The sequence below is a fragment of the Vanellus vanellus genome (genome assembly GCF_965231255.1).
Source record: "Vanellus vanellus genome assembly, chromosome: 21".
Lineage (NCBI taxonomy): Eukaryota > Metazoa > Chordata > Aves > Charadriiformes > Charadriidae > Vanellus > Vanellus vanellus.
Window position 1 is genome coordinate 6,640,218 of NC_138926.1, and position 22,190 is coordinate 6,662,407.

The 22,190-nt window shown below is 42.6% G+C and overlaps 1 protein-coding gene and 1 long non-coding RNA gene across 2 annotated transcripts in view; both read right to left on the bottom strand.

The window, feature by feature from the left end:
• Positions 1 to 1,162: 1,162 nt before the first annotated feature.
• LOC309680377 lies at positions 1,163 to 5,314 on the bottom strand. The gene is made up of 4 exons (XR_014269929.1): positions 5,191 to 5,314; positions 4,646 to 4,754; positions 2,641 to 2,763; positions 1,163 to 2,511 (listed from the first exon to the last, which is right to left on the bottom strand). It is a non-coding gene; the product is annotated as an uncharacterized lncRNA (long non-coding RNA).
• Positions 5,315 to 5,361: 47 nt separating this feature from the next.
• CBL (Cbl proto-oncogene) overlaps positions 5,362 to 22,190 on the bottom strand; it is a gene marked incomplete at its 5' end in the record, with an annotated part of 40,935 nt that continues 24,106 nt past the window's right edge. Inside the window, 14 exons of the mRNA XM_082493831.1 lie at positions 5,362 to 5,848; positions 8,448 to 8,630; positions 9,071 to 9,174; positions 9,660 to 9,815; positions 10,339 to 10,433; positions 11,379 to 11,756; positions 12,859 to 12,990; positions 14,507 to 14,710; positions 15,132 to 15,263; positions 15,810 to 15,897; positions 16,731 to 16,868; positions 17,903 to 18,024; positions 19,551 to 19,707; positions 21,041 to 21,187. Of these exons, the coding sequence (XP_082349957.1) occupies positions 5,568 to 5,848; positions 8,448 to 8,630; positions 9,071 to 9,174; positions 9,660 to 9,815; positions 10,339 to 10,433; positions 11,379 to 11,756; positions 12,859 to 12,990; positions 14,507 to 14,710; positions 15,132 to 15,263; positions 15,810 to 15,897; positions 16,731 to 16,868; positions 17,903 to 18,024; positions 19,551 to 19,707; positions 21,041 to 21,187 (2,317 nt within the window). The 3' untranslated portion in view covers positions 5,362 to 5,567. The remainder of the gene's footprint in view (positions 5,849 to 8,447; positions 8,631 to 9,070; positions 9,175 to 9,659; positions 9,816 to 10,338; positions 10,434 to 11,378; positions 11,757 to 12,858; positions 12,991 to 14,506; positions 14,711 to 15,131; positions 15,264 to 15,809; positions 15,898 to 16,730; positions 16,869 to 17,902; positions 18,025 to 19,550; positions 19,708 to 21,040; positions 21,188 to 22,190) is intronic.

Consider the following 22,190-nt stretch of genomic DNA (forward strand, 5'->3'; position numbering starts at 1 on the left):
GGGACACGTCTTTGAGGGGTTCACTTGACTTCAAGTGACCCCTGTGTCCTCAAGTGACCCCAGTCGACATCTTTGAGGGCTTCACCTGACCTGAAGTGACCCCTGTGTCCTGACGTGACCCCAGTCGACATCTTTGAGGGCTCCACTTGACCTCAAGTAACCCCCGTGTCCTCAAGTGACCCCAGTCAACATCTCTGAGGGTTTCACTTGACCTCAAGTGACCCCCGTGTCCTCATGTGACCCCTGTGTCCTCATTTAACCCCAGGGCAATATCTTTGAGGGGTTCACTTGACCTAATTTGACCCTAATTTGGGGCCCAGAACCTGCCAGACTCTACCAGGTGTTCGTGGCACTCCAGACTCCACCAGTGGCTAAGACACATGGCTGAAGAATTTCAGAGTTTCACAGGGTCTTGTCTTCTGTCATGAACTCACACAGGCCCCCCCAGCATGTCTCAAACTCTGGCAGGGTACATTGGACTCCGTCAGTATCTAACAGTGTGTATCGCATCAATTAGACTGCACAGTATTAGGGGTTTGTAATATTATCCATGTGTATATACTTTTGGGTTTATTATACAGCCTTTATATTTAATATATAATTATATTCTAGAATCATGTGACATATATTTATGGAAATGCTATGCGATAATTACAAAAGTCATTTAGAGTCTACAGTAATGTACTAACAGAGTCTGTGGTAGGCAATTGGAGCCTAACTCCAGCAGAGTGGGACTGACACTTCAGGATCTACTTAGACCCCAACAGACACTGCAGAACCCGTTACTCTACCAGATTCCTATGGACTCCCTTTGACTGTGCTCATGGGTGGTGACAAACTTGTTAATGTCATCCTCAAACTCTAATAGGTCTATTAATCGATTCTATTAGAATACATTAACTCTATTCTATCGACTTATTAGTATAAACTTCGCATAAACCTTTCCTGCCCTCTGTTAGTATCCATTAGCTGTTAAATTCACATTCATATAATTGTGGTACTGGTTAAAATAGCTATAAAGTCAGTTGCAGTTTGCAAGAGCTCTGGGAGACTAACTGAGCATCTCAGACTCAGGCACCCTGAACAATCTGACTGAGACAGGCTTGAGCAGGATGTTCTTTACCCAGGATTCACAGAACCAACACAACACAGACGGTATGCTACAACAAAGGAAATTTTATTTAAAAATAAAACTTTGTTTTGTTTTCTTTTTACTGACACAGGTGAATGAAATCCCAAACAAAGAAGCTCTTAGTGGGCAGCATATAAGAATGGAAACAATTAATAAATAACATTAGTATAACCTCTAAACATTAACAATGCATTTGCAAACAAAATGAGGACTTTAAACCAAGTGAACCTTAAAGCTCAGCTACTCTCTGTAAGAATATTTACCTTCTGTTTTTCCTTATTCTTTACAGATCTGAAAGGATTAAATACTGCTATTATATTTTTATATTAATGACACTATTATACTTTTTTAAAATATTTTGTGAAAATCTCAACATTTTTAACACTGATATTATACAAATTGGTATTTGTCATTCAAGAGAAAGAACAACTGTTCCTCCCCCACTGGGAATTTCAAAAAAGATTTCTATTAGGAACTTTAAAAATAAGTGTCCTTATTCCCCACTAATTTTAAAGTGGCACCTTTAAGAAAGTGCCCTGGGAGTTGCATTTTTTCTTGCTCAACTGAAAAGAACATTTACAGTAATGACCCTGCCTCAGGATTAACTACAGTAATGTAATCAGTCTAGTGCAGGAAGCAACATGCTGTACCCCAAGCCTGGCTGGCTCCCCCAAGGCAAGGGCTCAGGGAAGGGCACGCAGAAAAGCCGTTTGTAGTGACAGCAAGTCCGCTGGTTCCCAGCAGAGACACCGCATGCCTCAAGCTGCAGCACTTGCAGAGACAGACACACAAGGCAGCAGACAAGATTTACCACACCCCTGGCAGGATATGTCTCATTTCAGATTCCCATGCAGCTATGGTCGCATCGAACATACTAAGTCAGCTGGAAACCCTGGTCAGAACAGATGACAGATGACAGATAGCTTTCCACAGCTACCTGCTGCTCGCTGTGCAGAGACGCATACCAGTCCCACACATTTTGTGCCCAGCTCTTACTGTACAAAGTGTTTTCTGCTTGCTTTGTGTCGAGGGTTGACAGGGAGGGAGAAACCCAGCATTTTTTATGAGCAGAACTCGTATTTTGTTACAAGCAAAACCAATCCTGTCCTACAATTCTACTGTCTTCACACCAAGCTTAGTAGAGCACCAGTCCAGACAAGTCACTGTTAGTTACAGGTAAAGTAGGAAACCTCCACAGTTGAAATGCTACGAAACACAGTGTCATTGTTGAAGTGACAATTGCCCATCTTTCTTGCCCTTTCTTTTCACCCCTTTCAAAGCAGTCTCACGCTCAAAGGCATCTTTACAGCTTGTCTAGTTCGGGCTCTTCATTTTCAGAGGGTTGGATACTCAGATCCAGCCTAGCGATGCAGCATTCCCTTAAGAAAGGCACCAGACATTTGTTTTTTTCTTTTTTTTTTCTTTTTAAAGTAGCGTCACTAAGTTAACTTCTTCAGAATAAAGACCAAGGAGGTAAGGGAAAAAAGAGAAATCAATCTTAGGCTTACCTTTCTGAAAGAACACCAAGAAAACTACACTGTACAGTGCCTGGATTGACTTCACAGAGCGCAGCCATAAGACACGGTCAGGACTCTGCTGCACTTCAGTGGTACTAGCAAATGCTTACATTTCTAAGGAAGAAAAGCCAAGACTTAAGTTTCTTAAATCAGTTTGAGACACAAACAGTGCACAGAAAGGACACATGCAAAAAAATTAGTGATACATGCCACAAAGATTGCTCTCTCTAATCTCTAATACCTGGAACAACACCCATAGGAACCCAAAGACAGGCCTGTAATAGCTCTGCTAGGCATGATTTAATTTAACATTACAACAAGCCTGTAATAAAGAGCTTGTATGGGACAGGGCTTCACTACTCTGACCACACACACTGCACAAGACAAGAGTTAAGGCTTTCTAGCTGGCTGGACTTGGCTCCTACACAGCCTTGGCAGCAGCACCTCTGCCTGCGTGAACCAGTCACACACCACACTTGAACACACTTGCACTGAGTTTACACAGCAAATCAGAAATGAAGAGGCTCCAAACCCAACACAGAGCTGGTGGCAGCACTGGAGAGAATATGAAAAAGAGGGAAAGAAAACCGTAGTGCTCCCTCACGAAAGGGTTCTCCAGAACAAAGCCAGGAAATAACTCTCATAGGCCAGGACTGGTTTCTCAGGCTCACAAGGGTAACATGCAGATCTACCGCGAGAACAACCAGAGCTGCTCCGTGTTCCTGTCTCAGTAGCACCAGTGCTGGACTGGCTTCTCCAGAAGCTCCCACAAGACACACTGACCAAGGCTGCCATGCATAATTGGCAAAGCGCTTCACACAGAAAGAGCAGGACTGGTTCATGATACCGCTGACTGTTGCACGTCTGGGCCGAGGAAAAAGAACAGCTCTTTTTCCCCAAGTGCAATATGCACTTACATCACCTTCTCTGCAGCTCAGCACCTCCAGCAAGGCCAGACCCTGCCTGCTCTTGGCTGCGCCTGACCTCTCTCTGCACCACTGCAGAGCACCATGCCCACTGACATAAATCTCACCAGTGTGCTGCATTTGCAAGTTTCAGCCCTGGCCTGGAAATAGCGACAGTGGTGATGACCTGTAAGTGTTGCAGGACATCGCCTTACCGTTTCAGAGAGCATCTTCTTTACTACAGAAAGGTGGGGAGTAAAGAGAAACAGTTCATGCTTTTAAACTGCCTGGAACCCACTGCATCAATTTATAGAGCTGTAGATCTATAGAGAAACATATGCTCTACCTAAAATAAACATTTTATGCTTAGCCCCCTTTGCTAATACTTGTTAAGTCCTCTCTGCCAATGGCAAGCCGATCCTCTGAGATTCAGGCACAGCTACTAGACCCTTTAAAAGGCTAAACTGCATCCAACTGCCATAGTCACGCCAACAATATTTCAAGTTGCAATCCTTTGCCTAGTGACTACTGCTGCCCTTAAGAGAGACGCAAATAAGGCTAGACATGCTTTGAAAGGCTAATAGCCTCTGAGCGTACACAGAGCACTTGTTTGTTTGTCAGGCTGTGATCTGTGTATCCCTACTTGATTAAAATCCTCTCAAAAGGAAACACACTTCTCGCACACTAAGCATACATGAACAGAGTTAAGTAGCTGAGTATGCAAGTCAGGTTTTTTCAAAGTAACAGCTGAGTTCTGACTTTTAAAGCCATGTGATCGTTTTACAAATACAGAAGTTTCCCAGATCTGTTTTAACACAAACTCTGGCAATACCTTAGAGTAATGGAAATGGAAAGAAGAGCCCCCATGTTGTTTTGATAGCCATGCAGAGAACTGCTGCATTTCTTTTACTGCAAAGCAGGTAAGATACCAACAAATACATCAGCTGTATCTACCAATTCCACAAAACAGCCTGGCACAAAGACAGCTGGCTCCCGCAAGAGCTCTCTGAAGGAGATGATGGAATGTGTGTGAAGGCCACTAGTCTGCAACAGCCACCATGCAATTAAGATAAATAAAACATCATATTTACCAGGTCCAACATTCCTAGAGAAAGAGCGCATGGGAGTGTCCAGTGATGGCTGCTCAAGCCCAGCAGGGCCACAATCAAGTTCGAGCACTGAAGCACAAAATCCTCAAGGCTAGAAAAGGAGAAGTAGCAGCCAGTTCTTTGCTCTCACTCCAATTCTTCCTACCCTCTCCCACCCCTCAAAAACATGCAAAACTTTCAGCACGTCTAGGTGCCTGGAAACTGGTGCTGCCAGTGCTGCCGACAAGAGGACACGTATGAGATAAATCCAACTGCCAGCACTGCCAAGATAAAATGCCTGACAGAAACTAGTCACGCTATCTCCAGGCAAAAAGGGAGGACTTGAATCATAAGCAATAAATGCTATTATTACAGGCAAAAGGGAAATGCCATGGCAAACAGGAAGCAATCAACAGATTCTTCCACAGCCTCCTATTTATTCCCAGCAGAAAGTGACCTCCCAGCTGCTCTAAAAAGCCTGAGCCAGACACACAGCAGCGAACAGACCCAAATCTAGTACCATGAACCACAGGACACACCACACTGACCTCGAGACTTTGTTTCTCAGAGCATTCACGTAGAATTCACAGCACAAAACACTCCCCCCAGCCTCCAGGGCATCAGCTCGGGGATCCCTTGTTGTGATACCTTTCTCTACCAACACCCTGGAAATAAACCTTCTCTCAAACAAGAGGTAGGGGTAAAGGACTCCAAGACATACACTGTATAAAACACCATTCTGCTCCGTGTCATTCCACTGCTTTGAAATCCAGAACCACAAAAACCTGATAACTGATTCTCTTAAGAGGCAAGACTGACCTCAGCACGAAGTCTCTAAAGGAACCCCCTTCCCCTTTGGTGCGTAGCTGGGCTACAGCTGCCCAGGCAGTTGGTCCACAGAAGTTGCAGGTGTGGAGGTAATGTGCTATGTGGCTACATGCGCAGGGGAGGAAATGGAAACAAACTCCCGGAGAATATTTTTGGCCATTTCAATATTGTTATGTGCAATGACCAGTGCTTTCTGAATGTCCTGATATGAGTAGCCTTGGCTCATTAGATTCTCGATCTCACTGGAGAGTTGCAGTGACGTACTGGTCCCACTGCTGGCTCCGCCTGTTTGGCAGCTCCCTGCTTTCCGCTCAGAATTTATTCTTCGTGGTAGCGGCTTCGGCGGCCTTTCTGGAACTTGAGAGCCATCTGAAAAACCTGGAAGGAGAAACAAGCACATCACTTCAAAAAGGGACATGTGACTCTTGCTTGGAACAAAGCGGGAATGACATCAGACTGATAAATGGTACTTCAAAAACATGCCACTGAAAGCTGTGCCACTTTCTCCAATCAGCCACACTCCCACACAACACTACGGATTAGCTCAGCTTCCCCTCTCATGTGCAAAATCGGCCATGGATATATTTTTAATTAGGAGGCCACACCAGGCTTATTTATTAAGATAAGACCACGTAAACAGAAAAAAATTAACCAGGGATATGTGTGTGTGAGCAGAGCTCAGATATCAGCCTTAGAATAAGAAGCAGAGACCTGCTGGGAAAAAATGACATGGAGAACATGCAACTTTACCAAAAATCCCATTTCCTTCTAGAATCAGACAGCAACCCCCAGTTTAACTGTCCAGATGCTGATCTCTCCTCACAGAAATGTCTGCATTGCAGCGTGCTGTTGGAGTGTATGAACATAATTAGATCTATCAGTTACAATTCATCCACCATGTTTGCTCCAGCAACTGAATTATGTTCTCTGAAGGGTCTGCTCCTCTTCCTCTGGCAGCCCAACAGCAGGCCAGGGCCATCCACAAGAGCTCCTGCTGAAGCTCACCCTACCTAATAGCTGGCATCTATGGCAGGTCAGTAAGCTCAGCCTGTTCTGCCTCCCCTCTTAGTCACTCAGATGTCTTACTTGCCAGTAGCCACATCATGCACTACTCCTGGGGAGAAAAAAGAATAGCCAATAAACCAAACGACATCAAACACTCCAACACATTGCTCAATGTGTTAATCCAACATCTGATAATTTTTGAGTTCTAACCTCCTGTGTCGTTGAAGAAAGCATTTTTTCCTACTTTGCAAACCACAAGAAACTTTTCTGCAAGAATATTTGACATCACCTTAAAGAAAGTTTTGTCTTCTGGAGAAACTCCTCAAGGTACTCAAGACAGAGTTTTCTAGCAGTAGAACTGGTGTACAACAGACAAATCCGTAAGACTAATAATGTCCAAAGAACCCCTTTTTAAGAGTGGGCACAGCAGCGCTGGTCAGAAAAGAAGCTGTCATTGTGGAGCCTGTCTGAAAAACTTGTACCAAAAGCACTAAGATAGAGAAGGCTCTTCAGGAAACAAATTCATTGAAGCTTCCTCACCAACCACAATGCAGTTCAGCTCCCTGAACTTTAAAGTACAAGCTTCTTACACATAAAAAGCTTTTTGTACGTTTGAGAAAAAGGACTAGCCACTTCTCTCCCCCAAATTGTCTTTTGAAATATCTGTTTCAGCTTGAACTGGATGAACTCTCAGAGACAATAGGTCAATTTAAAAGGGCAACTACTAGCACAGCTTGTTTGGTAAATGATTAAGAAACTAAACAGTAGGACACAACACACGAGAACATAAATTTACCAAAATGTATCCCATACTAATTACGCTTGCTTAACACCAGGCTTCAGCAGTAGCCAATACCCAGTGTTTCAGAAAACCGCGTATGCTTTCCAGAGCAGTAACAATCAGCATTTCCTCATCGGTTTTTCATTAGCAGATCTCCTAACACTACAAAGCAGGACAATAGCAGTGTTATTTCAGAGCTGTAGAAACAAAGAAGTGTCAATGACTAAGCTCAGTACTTCAAGGGGGAGGAGGATGTGAGCTCTCTCTGCCTCCTCTTATCCCTGTCAGCCACATTCTACAGACACAGTGAGAGACTTAAAAAGTGAGGCAGGGAGCAGGGAGGAGTGGCAAAAGCTAATAAACTTCTCTTCATCAGTAAACTGTTCCCTGCGCTGAAGGAGGGCAAGCTCTGGGAAGGGGAAGTGTTGAAGCAGGTGAACAGAAGACTCACTGGGGCAAGCGGTCCTGGCTACAGGAGATTCTGCCTCTCATGTACCTCCAGAAGGAACAAGAAACTCGCTCCTCTTACTTGCCAAATTGCCAGGGTGTTCAGACTTGCTGAAAGCCTCCCAACAATAAGAGTTTCAGAGCTTTAGAGCTGCTGGGCAGTTGTAGGGATAGCATTATTCAGAAAAGCTCTTGGAGAGACGAAGCTTTGTTTTTTCCCTCAGAAAATGTGTCTTGCAGCCAGAAGGACAGGACTCCCCAGGGACAAAAAGCTGACCTTGCTGAGCGACTAGGTCCCTGCTCAAAAGAACTAACAGCATCAAACAGTACACTTTTGCCATCTGCTGGCAACAACCGCAGCCGAGACTGAGCCAGACAAGCTGTACAAGGCCAGCCATGTCATCTTTCACTTGGAACCGTGAAAAGCAGTAATGTTCTGAAGTTCTGTTTCATGCTCTGGTACGTCCTGATACAAAAAGTATACCATGCCCTGTAAGAAACAGTGGCTTAAGGAATATCCTTTAAGATGAGGAAAGGTTTTTCTAAGTGTGATTTAAATGTGATTTGCTAGCTCAGTGATTAAATGACCAAGGCGGTGCATTCCAAGACCCACTATAATTCTGACTTGTAAACCTGACTTTACAGCTTACATACAAAACCTCGAGTCAGTGACGGAAGTTTCAAACATGCATAGCAAGCCATCAGTAACCCATTACAACATGAGGAGTACAGGTGTTCTCTAACCTGTCACAGGGTCATTTTCCAAAGACATTCGGCTGAAGGCAGGTGTGGCATTGGAGATATCGGACAGTGTGCGACGAGCAATAGCAACTGGTAGCGGTGGTTTGGGGATATCATAGCCATCTTCTTCGTTTTCTGACTCTTCAGGGCCGTTGCCGGCAGTGGCTGCTGCCAGATCCCCTTCGTCTAGAATAAGAGGCACATTCTGAGCTCTGGGACTGAACAGACCCTCTGTCTCTCAAGGCGGACTCTGTTCCCCTATAGTCCACAAACATTGACAGGACACAGAACTAAGGTTTTACTGCCAAAACCCCACATTCAACAGATGCTCCTTCCAGAAGCTCACAGATGTGGGCTGATAACTGATGCCCAGAAAAAAAAATCTTCAAGACAACAATTTTTTTAACAACTGGTGAGTATTTTTACAGTGCATTCCAACTAGGCTTCTCAACATCCCCACATGCAGTCTGCAGTACACAGACCCAGATATTTCTACATACATCCTAGCTATTTTAACAGTGAAAGCAAGTAACATTTAATTTACCCTAAAATGCTGTTCCAACTGGGACTGGGACCAATTCATTGTACCTCAGTTTCTCAGTTGTTTTTTTAGCACACTCACTCACCAGAAGTGTTGACAGTCTCGAAAGCAGAGGATGCTGCTTGGGAGTGAATGTTGTACATTGCTTCATACATACAGCCATCTGTCTGTTGGTCGCAGTCTACAACTCTGAAGGAGAGAACACATATGCCACTTGAGACAGTGGTCAACCACCAACACTTAAGTCTCTGAGTGAGATTCTGCACAGATCCCTGCTTCAAAGTGAAATCACCACTGTTCTGTGAAAGAATATTTGTTCCAGAAAATTCTCTAGTAATGTCTATTGCAATACAGCATATTAGCATAAAAGAGTTTGATTGATACCACCAGAACACAGCCTTTTAATAGCATTTCGAATTTCAGTTGTTGCTGCTCTCAAAAGGTTACTGCAGAAAGAGCAGGGAGTGGTTATTTGCCTCCTTTAATACTCTAGAAGGATTCTGCAAAAAAGCAGTAGTCACATTCCATTGACAGTTAGCTATGTTAGTCTAGATCTGGTGAATATCACTGTGGAAATTTAGCAAACTGAGCAAGCAAAATCTCCACCCTAGTAAACAAACACACTATCCCAAAGCTGCGAGGAGAAAGCGCAGCACAAACAAACAGAATCTCACCGTAAACTCTGAGTCATTTCCAAAGGCATTTTGATCTCTGTTTTCTGTACAGCAGGACCTGGAGGCACCACAGGCAGAGAGGACGGTGACATGTATTCAGTGTCTTCATCGCTTTCAGACTGTTCCCCAGGAGGCAGTTTTGGCACAGGCAGTGGTCTAGAGGCAGAAGAAATAAGATATAAACATCAGAAAAACATTTATGCCAAATGTAATTAATATTAAAGTGGCCTTTAAAATCCACAGCGGAAATAACAAGCAGTCATCTTATAGTGATTCTGTCTAAAGAAATAACCTGGCTTTCAGGATTCTTAGCAGCCCACCTGCAAGGTCAAACTGGCACAAGGTCATTATGCAAAAGCAAGTTGACAATACCATACACCTTATACATCACCTACTTCACGTAAAGACCAACTCAGAAGTGAATTCATAAAAGAGCTAATTGCAACAGTAGCCTTTTCTCTATCGCCACAGTCAAGGGTAACTACCACCACTATCCACAGATCTTTAGGATGCTGACTTCATCTACTTTCTCTAGATCGCGTATTTTGAAACTGTCAGAGATTGAAACTAAAGCTGACAGAGTTGTGTCAAATTCTGTCCCTGGCACCAGCATGGAGAGAGCCCTACAATTACCATTCTGTAAGTTATGAAGTAGCACTTTTGCTAGAAAACAACAGACCTGGCAGCTAAGGAGTAGATCGCATTGGCAGACGAGGAGGGTTTAATTTTGGGGTGTTCACACTCTGAGGTTGTTGGTGGACCACTGTTCAAGCTCTGAAAGAAAAAATTACAAACCAGGAATCAGAAACACCACATACACCAATGTAGTTGCAAAGCTGTCAGCCAGCCATTCAACACATCCTCTAGGGGAATGAAGCATCTTCATTTATTCCAAAGCATTTACTGACACCTTAAAAATCCAGTAATTCTGTGACAGTTTTGCCTCAGTGAGGGCACAAGCAGGGTTTTTCTCCAGTAGACAGCTGCTTGTTTACACGAAAACTGCAGGAACTTCCTATCTTTTGAGATTCCAATAGCTTTGGCAAACTCAGCTGAAAGAGGCCAAAAGGCCAAAATGGATGACAAGAGGAAACGCATGCAGACAAACACACACATACGGAGACAGAATGACAACTGTGCAAGTGTCATTTTCTTAGACAATCGGGCTAAAAATGTACTTGCTTTCAATTTTAGAAAGCTGGAGGTTTTAAAAGGAAAAATTTGGGGAATGGAATCAAAGAAAGCAAAACTGCCTTGGATTTCTTACAGAGAACAACATGTTGGGCTACTAAGTTATACATCGTGACATTGGTAATAGTAACAGATCCAAATTTAACTCAGACTTTACTGTTAAACTAATCATAGCTACTGTGTGCAGGTTTTACAGGACAGAAAACTGAAAAGAGTAAATTGCACTTTTTCAGCATACCAGCTCCCAATACAAAAGATTCTCAGTTTTTCAAAATGGAAAGGTGAACAGTGATTATGAAATTGTGGCTCATGACTGCTCAAACTGGGATTTCAGCCTTGCTCCCAAGAGGCACAAAACTACTCCCAAACAAGTCCTCCCATTATTCTCCCTTGCTGGGCATTTACCAGTTCCTTTCCATCTCTCCCTTGGCACAAAACAGCCCTCTTCATATGTAAACTATGAGAAGAGGGCACCCTGGAAGACTTAATTCCTCACAGATTACCTTCACCTGCAATAGGCCTACTCACCACTGGGCTGTCCAGGCTGAGTGTGCTCCCAAGCCGATGGCTGTCAGCTCTGGAGTCCATCTGAGAGGGCAAGGAAAAGGGAAGCGAGTGCCTGTTTGACAGTTCTCTTCCAGACCAGGGGTCGCCGGGGCTGAGAGCTACAGATGGGGCTTTTGGAATCGGCCTCGATGGCCAAAGATCCACCTGACGGTTGGAGGGCACAGGGGGTGGTTTGTCTCTCGAAGGACAGTCTCCTGGCGTGCAGGGCAGGGGACGTCTCTGAGGTCGACCTTCAGTTCCAATGGAATGTGGCCTATCTGGAGGTGGTGGTGGCGGGAGATCTCTGAGCGTGGGTGGGATCGGCAAAGGTTTATCCTTGTGAAGAGTACCAGGTGCAGCCTGGAAGACAGAATAATGTAAAATATTGCTTAACAAAGGTATTCCAGCCACAAAACATAAAAAGGAGGGAGGCAGGTGGCAGAAAGGTGAGGTTTTGGTTTTGTTTTATCTATTTTTACAAGGTATCTCAAAGGATGTGGAGATAACTCGCCACATCTCCACAAGTTAACCCTCCAGAGACACCTTCTCTACAAGCTTGTGACTCCATGCAGCCACAGCTAGGCACGAAACACCCCAGATTATTTTTCTTGAAGGAAGAAAAAAGGTTACAGCAGCATTAGATTGGATTCCAAACAAAAGATACCCATAATTTAAAAAAAATACTCAACTGGGGGTTATTTATAGAGGTTAACATTCATCAGTCAGCAATGAATATTCATAGAATTGGATATTTTCTTCTGCCTGAACTTTCAAGCATAATTTCATATTTCATCCAAACCCGCTGAAGAAAAGCTGCCGTATCTCAACAGTCAATGACCAGATGTCTCCAAGACCACACTACTGCCTTCTGCTAGTCAGAGAACTAGTTACTCTCTCCCAGTCACATACATTTCATTCCTTCCTTAGTTTTCAATCTGAAAAAATGCTCAATGGAAAAATTTGTGAAGAAAAGTTGAGATAGGAATATGACACCTTCCCACACCTAGCCTGCTAGCTAGAACAAAACACAAGCCCATAAATGTGGCTCCAAAGGACATAGGCAGCAGTGGGTAAGGCTGAAAACCAGCAAAGATACTGGTAATAACAATAACTTGGCAGTTAACCCGAGGACACCAGTCACCCTAAGTGAGGAAGTACTTCAGCTTAGGGCCAGCTTCTTTCTATCAATTCCATGGACAAATGTGAAGAAAAGACAGGCCTTTTAAACAGCAAAAAGGGACTGTCCTACCATGGATTCCAGAAGGAAGCATTTACTTTCAGGACAGACTAGGGTCTCATGGGGAACGAAAGGTAAGTGGCCTAACAGGACTACAGAAAAGGAAGAAGAACAAGTCATGTGAAAGTACAGATGTCACAGAGAACATGTAGTGTTCACCAGAACACTCGTCTTCCTGCCTGTCCCACCAAAATCATAGTTGAAAGGGCAAACAGTGTATTTGACCTTTGAAGTCGTCCCAGGACTGGAAGCCCCAGGCGGATTGGACACTCGCTGCTGCAAAAGATCCAGTCGTGGCGGCACAGGAGGAAGAGTGGCTTGCGGAGCTACTGAGAATGGAGAAGGAGGACGCTCGACCTGAAAAATAAAAGAATAGGAAAATCCACAAATGACACAATCCATCAGAACTCCTTTTCTCTAGAGAGCTTTCAAGCTCTGTGACTTGTACTGGCTTCAGTATCGCTATTGGTAACAAATTACTACATTGCAACAACCATACACCAGTAAATGAGGGCACTTTCACAGCACAACAGCATTTGACTTGGAGCAAGCCTTGAAGATCACCAACGGGGTTAGCTGTGGCACACAACTGAAAATGCACACTTAGCAATGGCACAATAGAAGACAAACTGTTTGCCGGATTAACAAACCTGCCTTACTGGGCCCTGGGCAGAAGCAAGCTGCTTTTCTTTTCGACACAAGAGGGCGCGATCTGCTGCAAAACCTACTTAGCACTGAAGGCACCAGTATGCAAACTACCTTGACTACAGTGTCATTGGTTGTTGCAGCAACCACTAGTGTGCACCAAAACCTCCATTTTTGTCCCTGGAAAGTCGTTTGTCCACCTAACAAATCAGAACAGCGCCTGTTCTTCTCTTTTCATAGTTTATTTTACAAGCAAGGCTAGTGCTTTCTGACTTTGAAAAGCTTTACACAGGTTTGAACTCACTAATGCCAAAGAGTAACCTACTGCAAATCACGACAGGATGTCACACTGCTTTGCTTCCCTAAGCTAGGTACACAAAAACTACCTCCAGGAATATGGTTTACTGTTTAGTACACTATTTCACAGTGTGGAAACTAAAGAGAAATATGACCATAGGTAAACCAATGTAGAGGATTCTTTCTGACCAGGAAAGGCAGTTTATTTTAGTGAATTCAACCATTACAAAATTAGCCAAATTCAAACCCGCTTCCCTATGCAATAAAACAATGCTAAGTGCAGATATGTGAGAGCAGCAACAAGCTTTTAGAAAAAAAGTCAGGGATCCATAAAGAATGCCTGTCTTGTACACATCTCCTGGCAGGAAACAGGATTAATGGCAGACGGTTATCACACCTTTATTATACATGTTTATCAGACACCATATAAAAAGATGACAGTCAAACTGACTTCCTCAGCAAAACAGCTTGCCCTCTACCCAGTTAGTCATCAGGACTTTGGGAAGACTGTATCTGGTTGGCTGTATACATCAGTGGGGAAAATGGATGAATTTTTGCTGATATGGGTGAACTACAGCTAATAAATCCAAAGCAGCATTGCTAAGCATGCAGAGAAGCGTTATAAACCTAGATCTTACATTCCAATAGGTCAAGCCAGCCTTTTCACCCTTCTAAGGGTTCTCTCAAGACAACCCACAAAAGATGAAAGATTTCAAAGCGTGATCACCATTGCTTAATAGAACTGACAGTGTAAACTGAACTGACAAAAGTGAACCTAAATCCGTGTTTTCCATACTGAGTAAAATCTTTCTTGTTATAAGGTCTCACAACCCTCATACTCACAAATCACTAAGACCACAAAAACTGATGGAGAACATGCAGTCTTTGTACATACTGCAACATCTACTAGCACACACTACGGTGACCTTACTTTGGTACCAGCAAGTTCTTTCATCATGAAGAGGGAATCATCAGCTCTGTCATCATCATCATCGTCATAATTGGGTGAGGGAGTTCCTTCTGCACCTTGCCGTGATAATCCTCCTCCTCCTCTGGGGTCGAATGGGTCTACTACAATCGGCTCCGTGCCTTTGATTTCACAGCGGCAAAAAGGACAACCCTGGCCTTCTGATTCCTTCAGGGAAGAGAAGAGATCTGTTAGAACAGCCACTATGATGCAGAAGTGAAACATACAGGTAATATACAAAGAGGTTTTAACCTGCTTTTTGGCAGGTACCTTTCAATGGAGAGGAAGACAGAAAGGCAAACTGTGCTACCATTACGGGGAGTATTTTCCTTCTGAAATAGGAAACCAACCTTTTACCAAGTCCTCACACTTCTTGTCTCTTCCTAGATTAAGAGATCAGGCGTTCAACCAGCTTCTCCCTGTGCTGGTGAAGCTGGCACTGATGCACTGATATTGCTGAACTATGAACTTATGTTCTCAGTTATGCTATATCATCTCCATACCTGAAGGAAACCGAGGAGTTTTGAGAAGAGAATATACTGCTTCTGTAAAAGAGCAACTAGCTCCAAAACAAGAGGCAATGCCTCACCTGCCATGCAGTGAGACAGGACGTGCACATCAGGTGGCCACATGGTTCAATCTTCACATCCTTGTCATTTTCAGCACATATTTTACACAGCTGAAATGTGGAGCCCATCTCGCAATACAATTCATATTGTTCCTTGGGGAAAGATAGACAGACATGGTTGATACTGTAAAATAACAAGCATGGTAAGTCATAGCTACAAGAAACCCAACACAGGATTTGCAGGAAAAAGAAATATTTCAAACACAAGAACACATTGCAAAGGAGAACAGAAGTCTGCAAAGATTTCACTATAATTTTATGCACTAGATACATCTGTCAAGCTCAGAAAAAAAGTGGGCTTGAAGTTATCCTAGATTTTCATTTAGGTGTCCCAAGAACAGTCTAGGAAAGCAGGGCTTAAGATATGCCGGATGGCACAAAAGAATGAATATTTGGCAGAACATTCTGAAAAAAAATATCTTGAAATCTGTCAGCTTAGGTAAAGCTTTACTTTACCTAACCTTTGCAATCTCCTCTGCATTCCTACCATTCAAAGATTTCTGCAACTCCTGTAAAATACATCAGCCTTAAAAACAAGCCTTGAGGATACCAAGTATGACTGAATTGTATAAGCAGCCAAGGAGGCTATAAATTAGGAAGAAAGCAAGCAAATTTGATGGAATAGAATGCTTTGCTCACCTGTGTAACTTTAATGTGGTCCTGAGGTGTGGGCTCACACAGGCCAGTCAAGTCAGGATTCTGATTCCGGCCATCAGGAAATAAATAACTGTAAGCAGTTGGGGGAGAAAAAAAAGATATCTTTCTCTCTATGTGCATATACACAAACACACACACGTGCAAGTGAACACACATATAAGGTTTTTTGGGGGGATGGTGGAGGAAATAAAGAACAAGGGTGAAAAGTGAGGGGTGGGAATTCAAGGTATTTAAATTTAAAAGAAGTTTTGGAAGAATTTTACTATCAGACAAAACCCAAACATGTCATTATTAAAAATAAAAAGAAGCTTGTCTGTCTTCCTTCCTGGCAGCATTTTTTGTTTTAAACAGGATGTTACGGTCCTGGACTACTACTCTTAAATCATCCCATAGTGAAACTGTAATATCCAGAGTAAGAGAACTGATGCCATAATATCAATCGTGGTGGCTCAAATTAAGGACACTTGACTCAAAAAGAATCTATGACATGGGAAACACCGACGCACGCTTTTCGTCTGCTATTGCAAAGGACAGTACAGCTCTCCAGTGCAAAAGATAGCCGTCTCAGTATTCTCGAGTGCCAAAAAAATTAAGTATATGAATTATTCCACTGACATCAGTGGGACTATTCACAGGACTGAACTGTTTTGCTGAATTAAGGTCTAAATGAAAAGGAAGAGCTGAGACATGTCCAAGAGGGGCTCAGTGATGTCAATAGTGATTGCTTGACCTCTACAATGTGCTGGCTCTTCTGTGAAGCAGATAATGTGTGAGGAACCCACAGCATATGTTTTACCATTCAACTGACTTTAAGACCTCACCTCAGGATTAAGATTTCTAAAACAAACTCACAGTGAAAAAGGGCAAAAGGGCAAATAACTTCATTTTGATAAAGTTACTTACAAGCCTTCCCTGAAGCCATCTATCAGTGCTTGAAAAAGAGGTTTGTTGTGGGGGATTGTCTGAAGAATGTTCCCATCTGCGGTGACATAGCCAATGGCCCACTGACCAAGTCGTGTACAACTCAATCGGAAAATGTAACTAAAAACACACAAAGGAAAAGAAACTTCAGTTTGGACTGGAACAGACAGAAAAGATTAAAAGTCAAGTAGGCACCCTTTGTCTGGCTATCTCAAGACAGCAAATAAAAACTAGCAGGAATAGCTTGATGATTTATACCATCTTTCCTCAATTTACCCCCAGGCAGATCAAAGGAGAACCTTGCAATCTGATACGAAGTGAGAAAAGCATCCAAACACTGGCCTCCAGGTGAAATTAAACCCAGAATCCAGAGCAAGAAAAGTTAGCATCCTTAAAATAACTTGTTTCAAATTAACTCTAAAAAAACCCAACAAACAACAAAACCAACAAACAGACTACACAAGGTTTCTATTTTTAAAACCAGCACAGAACTAATAGTACAGTAACAACCTCCAGAAATGAACACTTGGTCCTTCCTGCATAAAGAGAAATCTGTCAGCCCTGTTGTATTGGGCCAGGTTCTACACAGGACATTAGGTGGCCCAAAACTGCTCAGGTCCACAGCCCTTGTAGAAGCATGTGCTGCCCCTGACACCCTCTGAAGTCCACCCAGCCGGCAGCATTACCTTGCAGCCTACTCTGCCTACCATGCTGCCTTCTGCCAGTAAAAACACTGGTCAGCTGCCTTGTCTGTCTGAAGTTTGCTTCAAATGGACACACAGCTTCTGGGGGCTGCAATCCGCTCAGTTCTCCTGGTTTTATGCATGTACACCAGAAAGTTATGGGACCTACAGATACAGTCCTTTATTCATGGTCCTAAACAGCCCACCATTTAGGCTCACTCTGGCAGTGTCTGCCTCTGCATGCTGCTCGTGCCTGAGGGAGCTGTTGTGACAATTGTGGGAGTGGGCAGGAGGTAAGTCACCACACGGAGATAATTTCCAAATACAGAGCAAGCTAGGGTTTTTCAAAGATTAAATTTCTGAGGAAGGAGGACAAAGACAAAATAAAACCAATCTCCTCAGTCAGTGCAGTGCAGTAATCAGCAATGTTAGCAAGAACGATCAAAAAAGCCACTGCTGCCAAGCACTAACCTGCCAGGTTTGTGAATGAATTTCTGAAGCCGGGCTTTCACCTCATCATATGTTAGGAATGCCATATAACCGGGATGAGTCACCGCTAGGCTATTCCAGTTCCTGAGCAAAGAGGACCATGGCTAGAGAAACAACAAAGAAATATATTAACCATTCACTTCTAAGAGACATCAACACGTACAATATTCCTTAATCAAAGGGATCAGTTCTTCAGTTAAAGTAGCAGGTTTCTTATCCCATCATAAATCCAGTGAAGGAACTAAAATCTATGTTCTCATGCAGCGGCCTTAGCATTTGAGTTTCTCTCTTACTGGTGATAAAAACATCACCTAAGACAGACCTTAATCAAAACCCCTTTAAGAAATACCAAGGGAGAAGTCACTGAGGTCACAAAAAGACAGCTCAAGAATAGCTACCAATTTGTGCTGCTTCTGCAGAGAAAATGACTCATTCCTAAGACAGGGATAAAGACAGGAGATTAAAAAGATTATGCACAGGACCAGAAACCATGACTAGTCTGATCTCTAACACCGACTTCCTATGTGGCCTCAGGAAAGTGACCTCCCCCCTCTGTCTCAGTTTCACTGTGTGTAAGATGCTTGTGACTATTCCTTAACCACCTAACCTCACTTGGGTGTGGCAAGGACTACTGGCTAGTTTAAGATTAGAATAAATAAACCAGTATATACATGTTAAATATTCCTTAAAATGAGGCACGGAAAGTCATAACAACACTTTGAAAGTTTTCAATCCCAAGAAGGGCTTGAGTGTCTAAATCTCATCCAATTCTTCCAAATTTCTCAACTTGTCTAAAAGAAGATATTAGCTCTCCCGAAGAACTTTGCATCTCTTGGAAATCGCAGCAACTTTTAACTGCCTCTTTATGTACTATAGTTGGAAAAAGTACTGAATGAGATCAGCCACATTGCAACACCGAACATGGGAATTTTTCATCTAGACATATCTTAATTACAACCCACCCTATCACATGGGAAAGCAAGTCAGAACCAAAGAAGTAAGTGTTTGTTCTTGTAAATACCCAATTGCACCATCAGAAGCTGTGTTTTTGAGTTTAGCACTATTAAAGACTGTGGGTTAGAATTTTACCTACTATTACTATCACTTCAGTAATACAGATATTTCTCGTGTACAGAATACAGACGTGTCCACAACATCCTGGCTGTGTCAGTTCAAAAGCTAGGAAGCCCAAATTTCCATACTTGTGTTCCATCCTGAACACCCACCCCCTGGAAAAAAAAACTGACAAGAAAGAAAAAGACAAGGAAAGACAGACTGATAAACTAAGCTTCGCATTTCCTGGCTTACAGAAGCTGTGTCAGAACTTCAGTCTAAAAGTGACCTTTGAAAGGGAAAAACTTATTCATGGAAGGATACTGAATGTGCCTTACAATTCCGGTATATATTTAGACAATTTTTTCTTCTACAACCAGAAGTATCACACACTTTTACTATAATACAGGGTCCTAAGTATTACTAGAGCTGTTTAGGGGATGAAGGGCAAGACGACCAAATCCCTTACGGGATAAATAATAGCCACTTCAGTGTGTAAAATATAGTTTCTCCTAGGAAGAGTCTAACCTGCAGCACTGAGACACATTTCAATTGATTCATGTTCCTCAATTCTTACCTGAAAAAGTCGTGTGAAGATATCAAATTCAAATACTGAAATGTAGTCATTGCACGTCAAGTCAATCGTTGACTTCAGGGCCATGGCCTCCAGCCCTGAACTGATTGGATGCACTTCATGCAGGGCCTGACGGAAGCTCTTCCAAGGAACGATAGTCCTGGGGAAAACCAAGCCATCTGTAAATGTGATATGTCTGAGGACCACCACCATATACAAGCCTTACATTTTTTTTTTTGTGAGTATACACTTCATGATAATGGAAGAGACGAAAATCAGAATTATCCACAGGTGATTTATTCATGTTAGGCAAGCACAGGATTTCTTGGTACCGTGGGAAATTAGCAGCCAAATTCAGACAATTTTCTCTGCATATGCAAAATTTTGGAATCTGAAGTCCAGCTCTGCTTTCTCCTTTCTCTTTTTCTACAGTTCTACCACGTCAACGCTTGTATGTCCCCCGGGCTGTACAAAACACCATCATTTGATAAGAATTTCATAGCATGTTGTAGCTGGTAGAGAAGAAGTTAACAGTAAGTCTTTTAGTAGAGGCCTAGATAGTTAAATAATAAAAGCTGCAAACAATTCTCTAAAGAGGGATTAACTGGAGAAGTAACATAATCAGAAGTCAAAACATAGGCTCCTGTTAGAAGAAATACTCCTTCTTTTAAAATATCAAGTGGAATAGAAACAGAAAGAACAAGCGTAGCTTCAGACAGCTGTTATTCATGAGTAAACATATTATTGCTTTTTGTTCTGACAGCTACTAATTAAACTCTTTATGTGAAGTACCCTAGCTACCTTAGTTAGAAAGCAGTACCCAATTTCATTAACTTTAATCCCCAAACATTGCTCTACAGTTCATTTAGTCAGCGTTTTATTAGATAAAAAAATTAAAATTGACATTTCAACAGTTTGCATGCAAATATAAATTGCACTTCAATTTCTCCTTCATTCTATCTTAACAAAGCCATTATGCAAACTGACAAAAGTTCAGAAAAGCCTGAAGAAAGGTGACTAAGTGATTGGAAAGACTAATCAGAGGGAAGATGAAAATAATTTAATATAATGGCTTAGCAAAATGACAACTTACTAGTTGGGGGCATAGTAACCTTTGCAAGAAGAAAGCAGATTATTTCTCATAGTTTGTGGAGCTTGCTTACAAGTGAAGAAATTAAATTAAGGAGAGGAAAATTTAAGCTGAATAATCAAGGGAAACTCTGTGACAGTACAAGAGTCTCCTAGGGCAAGTGGGGAAAGACCCATCACTTAACACATTTAAAACAAGACAGGAGAAGGAACTGGGAATATATGTAGGAACAATCCTGTATCTCACACCAGAGAGTGGACCAAGTGGCTAGCAAGTCTCTCCCATTGCTCATTTTAACCTGACAAAGACCTTTCTGAACCGCAAACCAGAATTTTTAAAAATATACAGTGCTGTGTGCAATTTGTTCCCACATCTGTATTTTTAAGCATAGTTAGAAACTTACTTTTCACCAAAAGCCTTTCTCCAAAATTCTGCAGCATCTGCCTTGGTGATACGGAACGTGTCTCCCTGGAAAAGGCCACTTGGGAAAATACCTTTGAGTTCTGCCAGCATATGGCTGAATATCAGGGATAACTTTGTCAGGTTACGCCTACAAAGGACCACAAAACCAAACATTTATTTTAGAAAAGACAGATGTGGTTTAGTATTCTGAACAAAACAGAAATAGCACCTATTGCAATTCAAGAAGTATCCCAGCCTAGAAATCTCCTCGTATTTGGGATAGCCTTTCAAGTATTTATCCAGCATTCAGAACACATCCATCATACGGTACTTATCAGCAAGGCCTGTGTCCGTCAAGACATTTTCCACAATGACTAACTTTGCATAAGCTCTTTGAGGTGGGCAGGTTATTTCCAAGGCATACTCCCCCAAGGAAATACATTCACAGGAAACATCCAAAACCAATATTCAGCCCTTACTTAGAGTCTTTTGCTCTTAGGTCTGAAACTTCCTTATGAGAGCACATAAAACTACTACTGCCTTGGATCATGTAAGCTGAATGTCTTTCCAAGTCTCCAGAGGGTCCCAACACAGTAGATTTGCTCAGAGAACGTCTAATCGGTAATAACAGGCCCAGTTCCCAAGGAAAGATCAAAACACCTGCAGGGTTTTTCTGAAATGGTAATAACTTACATATGGTCAGGGCGCTCAACCATATGTGTTGAGTAATTATCCGGTTTGAATTACAAATTGGTACCCCAAGTCCCTTCTCTGCCTGATGACGTTCATGTATCAGGAGTGCTCTAGTCCATCAGGGTACGCCCTTTTCTAAACTGAAGAGGGAAAGTGGGAGAAGAGAAGAGATATTCTCTGTTTCAGACTTAGACAATATGCAAAAGATTTCCAGAAATAGAAGACAGGAGGACTATTGCCTAGCAGAGAGTACACAGCAGCACTGTGAGCATTTTGGGTTACATGCTTCACAAGAAACTAGCATTGGAATGGCATCAAATTCCAGCAGTACAAACTGCAGCCCAGGACTGCTGCTTCCCTCATTGTAATCTTAGAAACCATGTTAAGGAGTTAAGGTCTATGTTGTAACTGTGCTATGCAGAAATAGAGCTAGCTTGGGTACCTCAAAGCATCAGTGC